Source organism: Mustela nivalis, assembly GCF_964662115.1.
Source record: "Mustela nivalis genome assembly, contig: HAP1_SCAFFOLD_688, whole genome shotgun sequence".
NCBI lineage: Eukaryota > Metazoa > Chordata > Mammalia > Carnivora > Mustelidae > Mustela > Mustela nivalis.
Window position 1 is genome coordinate 407,245 of NW_028135975.1, and position 7,123 is coordinate 414,367.

The following is a 7,123-nucleotide window of genomic DNA, read 5'->3' on the forward strand; positions in this document are numbered from 1 at the left end:
CCTCTAGTTAAATTTCGATTTGTATGTAGTTTTTTTTTTAAATTTAGAATTAAAGTTTTTATTTTATTTTTAGAAAAGATTTTATTTATTTGAGAGAGGGAGAGAGAGCAGGAGCATGCACATGCATGAGTGGTGGAAGGGGCAGAGGGAGAAGGAAAGAACCCTCAAGCCAGCTCCTCCATGAGCCCAGAGTTTGACCCAGGGTTCAGTCCCAGGACCCTGAGAACATGACACTTAACCAACTGAGTCACCCAGATGCCCCTAGAATTCGAATTTTTAAATGGAAGTAGCAATTACAATCTTTAAACCTTTGGAGAGTGTCACCTTTAGTTTATAGATATACACGAAAGCTTTTTGTCTTGTCTTTTTCTGACAGGTTTAGCAGTTTTCATATTTTGGTCAACGTTTCAACATTTTACCATATGAATTATATGGTTTTGTGTTAGTTCCATACTACTTATAAATATATGTTACCTATATTTATCTCTTATAGGAAAATATAAAATTTATCCCCTTAGAATAATATGTGTTTATATGTAATATAGTATATCCCCTACAATATATAATATACATAATATAGCATGCAATATAATATGTTTTATGTAAAATATATAACATTTTATATGATTATATAAAAACTATTATGTATAATATACAACTCAATGATATATATAAATTATCTAGTTTATAGTTTATAAATATATAGAATTTATAATATAATTACATAATGTATAAACTAAAAATATGTACTTATATAAACTATATACTGTGTATATTTAATTTGATTATAGGTACATGTTAATATATACATGTTATATTTATATATATATAACTATTTCTAAATATACATCTATTTTTCTAGATTTTGTTCTTCTGTTTCTATAGAAGATGAATTTCTATTATGTATGTCCATAAACGAAATGTATATTTACATATTATAACATATACTAAATGTATTGTATATAACTCCATATTTTATATACATAATTATATATCCTATATTGTGTAGTTTAACATATATTACATATAAATACACATATATTATCCTAAGGGGAAAATGTTATTTTTGTGTTTCTAAGAGATGAGTATATACATAAATATATATGCAATATGTATTTATAAATAGAATAAAATATACTGCATATAATTTAATGTAATTGTAAATATTATGTAATTGTAAATTACATTAAATTACATAATATGTAATATATGATATATATTTAAACATGTATTATTCTAAGAGGGAAATATATTAGCCTAATATAGTAATATCAATTTATTATATAATATTTATAACTATTATTTAATATATAACATAAATTATTGTACACTGTATATAATATATATGTATATAATTGTATACATATTATTCCAAGGGGAAAAATGTTTTATTTTTCTGTTTGTCTAAGAGATGAATAAAATGGATACTTTTTTTCAATTGATAATCATTGAGCTCATCTCTCTCAAGGCAGTTTCTTTCTGACTACATATATTCCGTGACTTGGGATGGGGTTAGTTCCCAACCAACCCATTTTTGATTGAAGATATTAAAAGTAAAAAATACATTTAATACATGAAACCTACCCAACATCATAACTTAGACTAGCCTACCTTTTCTTTTTTATGTTATGTTAGTCACCATACAGTACATCACTATTTTTTGATGTAGTGTTCTGCGATTCATTGTTTGTGTATAATGCAGTGCTCCATGCAATACATGCCCTCCTTAATATCCATCACCAGGCTAAGCCATTCCCCCACCCGCCCTCCCCTCTGAAACCCTCAGTTTGTTTCCTGGAGTCTATAGACTCTCATGGTTCATCTCCCCCTCTGATTTCCCCCACTTCATTTTCCCCTTCCTTCTCCTAATGTCCTCCACACTATTCCTTATGTTCCACATATAAGTAAAGCCATATGATAATTGTCTTTCTCTGCTTGACTTATTTCACTTAGCGTAATCCCCTCCACTTCCAACCATGTTGATGCAAATGATGGGTATTCACCCTTTCTGATGGCTGAGTAATTTTACATTGTATATATGAGCCACATCTTCTTTATCCATTCATCTGTTGAAGGGTATCTCAGCTCCCTATGGGTTGGCTATTGTGGACATTGCTGCTATGAACACTGGGGTGCATGTACCCCTTCTTTTCACTACATCAGTATCTTTGGGGTAAATGCCCAGTAGTACAATTGCTGGGTCATAGGGTAGCTCTATTTTTAATAGAGGAACCTCCATACTGTTTTCCAATGTGACTGTACCAACTTACATTCCGACCAACAGTGTTAGAGGGTTCCCCTTTCTCTGTATCCTCTCCAACATTTGTTGTTTCCTGCCTTGTCAATTTTTGCCATTCTAACTGGTGTAAGGAGGTATCTCAATGTGGTTTTAATTTGAATTTCCCTGATGGCTAATGATAATTGAGCTTTTTTTCATGCGTCTGTAAGCCATTCGTATGTCTTCTTTGCAGAAGCATCTGTTCATGTCTTCTGCTCATTTTTTTACTTAATTGGTTTTTTGGGTGTTGAGTTTGAGAAGTTCTTCATAGATCTTTAATACCAGTCCTTTATCTGTAATGTCATTTACAAATATCTTCTGAAGTCAAACTCTCTCTCTTCATAGATGACATGATACTTTATGTAGAAAACCCAAAAGTCTCTACCCCAAAATTACTAGAATTCATACAGAAATTCAGTAATGTGGCAGGATACAAAATCAATGTGCAGAAATTCGTTGTTTTCTTCTACACTAACAATGAAAATATACAAAGGGAAATTAGAGAATCGATTCCATTTACCAACAACCATATGATACCTGCAAATAAACCTAACCAAAGAGGTAAAGGATCTGTACTCAAGGAACTACAGAACACTCATGAAAGAAATTGAAGAAGACACAAAAAGATGGAAAAATATTCCATGCTCATGGATTGGAAGAATAAACATTGTTAAAATATCTATGCTGCCCAGAGCAATCTATTCCTTCAACGCCATCCCAATCAAAATACTAAAGGTATTTTTCAAAGTATTGGGACAAACAATCCTAAAATTTGTATGGAACCAGAAAAGATCTCGAATCACCAAGGAAATGTTGAAAAAGAAAAACGAAGCTAGGGGCATCACATAGCCTGATTTCAAGCTTTATTACAAAGCTGTGATCACCAACACAGCATGGGACTGGCACAAAAACAGACACATAGACCAACAGAACAGAGTAGAGAGCCCAGATATGGACCCTCAACTCTATGGTCAACTAATCTTCAACAAAGCAGGAAAAAATATCCATGGAAAAAAAGACAGTCTCTTCAATAAATGGTGCTGGGAAACTTGGACACCTATGTACATAAGAATGAAACTTAACCATTGTCTTATACCATACACAAAGATAAACTCTAAATGGATGAAAGACTTCAACATTGGCAGTGATCCATCAAAATCCTAGAGAAGAATACAGGCAGTGTAACCCTCTTCGACATCATCCATAGCAACTTCTTTCAAGACACATCTCCAAAGTCAAGGGAAACAAAAGCAAAAATGAACTTTTGGGACTCATCAAGATAAAAGTCTCCTGCACAGCAAAGGAAACCGTCAACAAAACAAAGCAGCCTAGTCTACCTTAATTGTGCTCAAAAACACATTATCCTATAGTTGGACAAAATCATCTGATAGGAAGTCTATTTTGTAGTAAGGTGTTGAATGTCTCATGTAATATATTGGATACTGCACTGAGTAGAAAAAACAAACATGGCTATACAGACACACAATTGTTGTCAGGGTATCAACTGTACACACTCATGATCACACAGCTGCTGGGAACTGCAGCTGATGAAAATGATTGTACATCAGATCACTAGCCTGGGAAAAGATCAAAATTCACACTTCAAAGTGTGAGGTCTACTGAATGCTTATCACTTTCACACTGGTGTAAAGTCGAGCATTTTTTATTTTTATTTTTTATTTAAATTCAAGTTAGTTAACATAGAGTATAGTATTGTTTTCAGGAGTAGAATTCAGTGATTCATCAGTTTTATCTATCTATCTATCTATATATTTATTTATTTATTAAATATTTTATTTATTTATTTGACAGATGGAGATCACAAGTAGGCAGAGAAACAGGCAGAGAAGGAAGAGGAAGCAGGCTCCCTGCTGAGCAGAGAGCCTGATGCAGGGCTCGATCCCAGGACCCTGGGATCATGACCTGAGCTAAAGGCAGAGGCTTTAATCCACTAAGCCACCCAGGCGCCCCCCCCCCCATTACTTATATTTAACACCCAGTGCTTATCCCCACAAGTGCCTTCTTTAATGCCCACCACCCATTTAACCCATCCCTACTCCACATCCCCTCCAGCAACCCTGAGTTTGTTCTTTGAAGTACATGGTTTATCTCCCCATTTTTTAAAAAGATTTTATTTATTTATTTGACAGAGCGAGATCACAAGTAGGCAGAGAGAGAGAGAGAGAGAGAGAGCAGGAAGCAGGCTAAATCGAACTCTTAGAATAAGATGGGTTACTTATGTAAATATTTATATAAATTTTAAAAAAATTGTATAAATTGATATTTGTAGGACATTTTCAAAAATGTTTGTCTAAGGGAAGAAAATAGAGTATTCTGTTGCTTTAAAAACATTTTAGTTCTTTAGAGAGATTCCAACAAAAACTCATTTCTCATTTCAGGCCTTTGAAGACCTCAGCAAGCTAATGGTCAAGGTATGTGTAATTTACACCTGTTGGATTCCTACCAGTTATGATAGGAGTTTTGTAAGCAGACACTTTGGGGACGTGATTTTTTTTAGTCTTTTACTGTTCTCTTGACAGGCTAAGGAAATGGTGGAGTTATCAAAATCAATTGCTAATAAGATCAAAGACAAGCAAGGTGACATCACAGAAGATGAGGTAAATAGGTTGCCTTTTTAAGGCATTAGAAACCAGATTGGACAAATAATGCTGTGATGTTTTGGTGGGTCAGCAGTTTCTTTCTTAATGTAGTGATTTCTGTTAGGGCTTGTGGATATATGAAAGTATTAAAGAAAAAGTCAGCCAGTAGGATTAAAAGATACTTCAGTACCTTCTCTTGGAGTGTGGAAAAGCGAGATAGTGAAATGTGTAAGGAGTGGTTGTTTTATACATAACCATTTGTTTGATATTTGTTTCATTAAATTTGTCTCCAGACTGATCCCAGCCACGTTCCTTTCTAAGTTTTTGGCTCTGTCATTTGGTTGGCATTAAATACAGCACAATTGTTTCCTAACCCTCTTCTCACTCCAGACCTGTGAGGTCAGTGAAGTATGAAATATCAAGACAGGAGAAGGAAGAAGACTAATTAATTAGCTTTATGCAGGGAACTCCTAGAAATCCAGTTTCTTCGAGTTTATACTATAGGAACAAGGTGGAAGAAATGGGTGGATACAGAAATAACTAGTAGAATGGAGTTTACAGTGGAAAGATTTCAAATGTTGGGGTGGAGAGATGAATGTCACGTATTTGTCTTTTTGTGCATTTTCTTCTCTACTTATAGACCATCAGGTTTAAGTCCTATTTGCTGAGCATGGGAATAGCTAACCCAGTTACCAGGGAAACCTACGGCTGGGGCACACAGTACCACATGCAGCTGGCCAAGCAGCTGGCTGGGATGCTGCAGGCACCGCTAGAGGTAAAAACAGAATGCAGGCAGGCTCTCGGTTGTGTTAAGTAACTGCCAAGTTATCGGAAAGCTAAACACCAGCTTTACGTTCCTTTCCCAGTGCTGCTACTATTCCACCCACATGTTATTTTTCCTTTTAGGAATATTAAATCAGTTTGGTGTACTTATTCGTGGATTTGTTGTCAAAATCTAGATTGTTTTCAATTTCCATCTCAGGTATCTGTAACTTCTTCAGTCTCTTTGATAGAAAGCTTTTCTTATCTCTGATTTTCAAAAGGAAATATATGATCTCGAGATGTTTAGAGACATTTAGATGTTTGGATGTTAATACAAGTGTGCTGTTAATCATTTCATAATACAGATATATCTTCTGACATTACTCAGGCAATCAAAACTCCATTCATTAAAACGCCTTTTTTTTTTAAGATTATTTATTTATTTATTTGACAGAGAGAGAGATCACAAGTAGGCAGAGAGGCAGGCAGAGAGAGAGAGAGGAGGAAGCAGGCTTCCTGCTGAGCAGAGAGCCCGATGGGGGACTCGATCCCAGGACCCTGAGATCATGACCTGAGCCGAAGGCAGCGGCTTAACCCACTGAGCCACCCAGGCGCCCTATAACGCTTATTTTAATAAGTATTTCCATCGTGGGGACGCCTGGGTGGCTCAGTGGGTTAAGCCTCTGCCTTCGGCTCAGGTCATGATCCCAGGGTCCTGGGATCGAGCTCCACATCAGGCTCTCTGCTCGGCAGGAAGCCTGCTTCCTCCCTCTCTCTCTGCCTGCTTCTCTGCCTACTTGTGATCTCTGTCTGTTAAAAAAATAAGGTCTTTAAAAAAAAAAAGAAGTATTTCCATCATGACAAAATAGAATAGTATAATGAATCCCTGTGTGCCTGTTATCCAGGCTCGTGTGTAAGCAGCCTTCATTCAACATTACTTTAAAGCAATCCCAGACATCGCATCACTTTGTAAACTTTTCAGTATGTAATTACAATGATAAACATGCTTTAGATGTAATTATAATCCCATTTCACACAGGAAAAGTGAAAAATAATTTTTTAGTATTTTCAGATATCTAGTTAGTATTCACATTTTCTCTTACAGTTAGTTTGTTCAAATCAGGATACCTTGCAATCGGTTGATTTTTCTCTCAATGCCTTTTTTTTTTTAAATTCCATGTTTCCCCTTCTCTTATCTCTTTTTTCTATCCCACATAATATATTTATTAAAGAAGCTAGTGGTTTATTTTATAGAGTGTCTCAGATTTTATTGATTTTATTTTGACATACTTCCCTGCCCCTTGTATTCCTTATAGACTGGAATTTACAGCTAGAAGTTTTTTCTTTTTTTTCTGTTGAATATTTCATAGAGGGTGCTGTGCATTTTCATCAAGGGGTACATAGTGCCTGTTTGTCTTTTTTTTTGTGATGTAGCAGCAGCCCCTAATAGCTAGATAGTCAATAGCTAGTCAATAGCTAGATC

At 35.1% G+C, this 7,123-nt stretch overlaps 1 protein-coding gene across 1 annotated transcript; it reads left to right on the forward strand.

Annotated features, from left to right (window-relative positions):
* The first annotated feature begins 4,661 nt into the window (after nt 1-4,661).
* Nucleotides 4,662-6,054, forward strand: LOC309857388 (vacuolar protein-sorting-associated protein 36-like). Its single transcript, XM_082750105.1, has 3 exons — nt 4,662-4,710; nt 4,819-4,896; nt 5,519-6,054. The coding sequence occupies exons 1-3, from the start codon at nt 4,702-4,704 to the stop codon at nt 5,693-5,695; spliced, it is 264 nt and encodes an 87-aa protein (XP_082606231.1). The 5' UTR covers nt 4,662-4,701; the 3' UTR covers nt 5,696-6,054.
* The last annotated feature ends 1,069 nt before the right edge of the window (nt 6,055-7,123 follow it).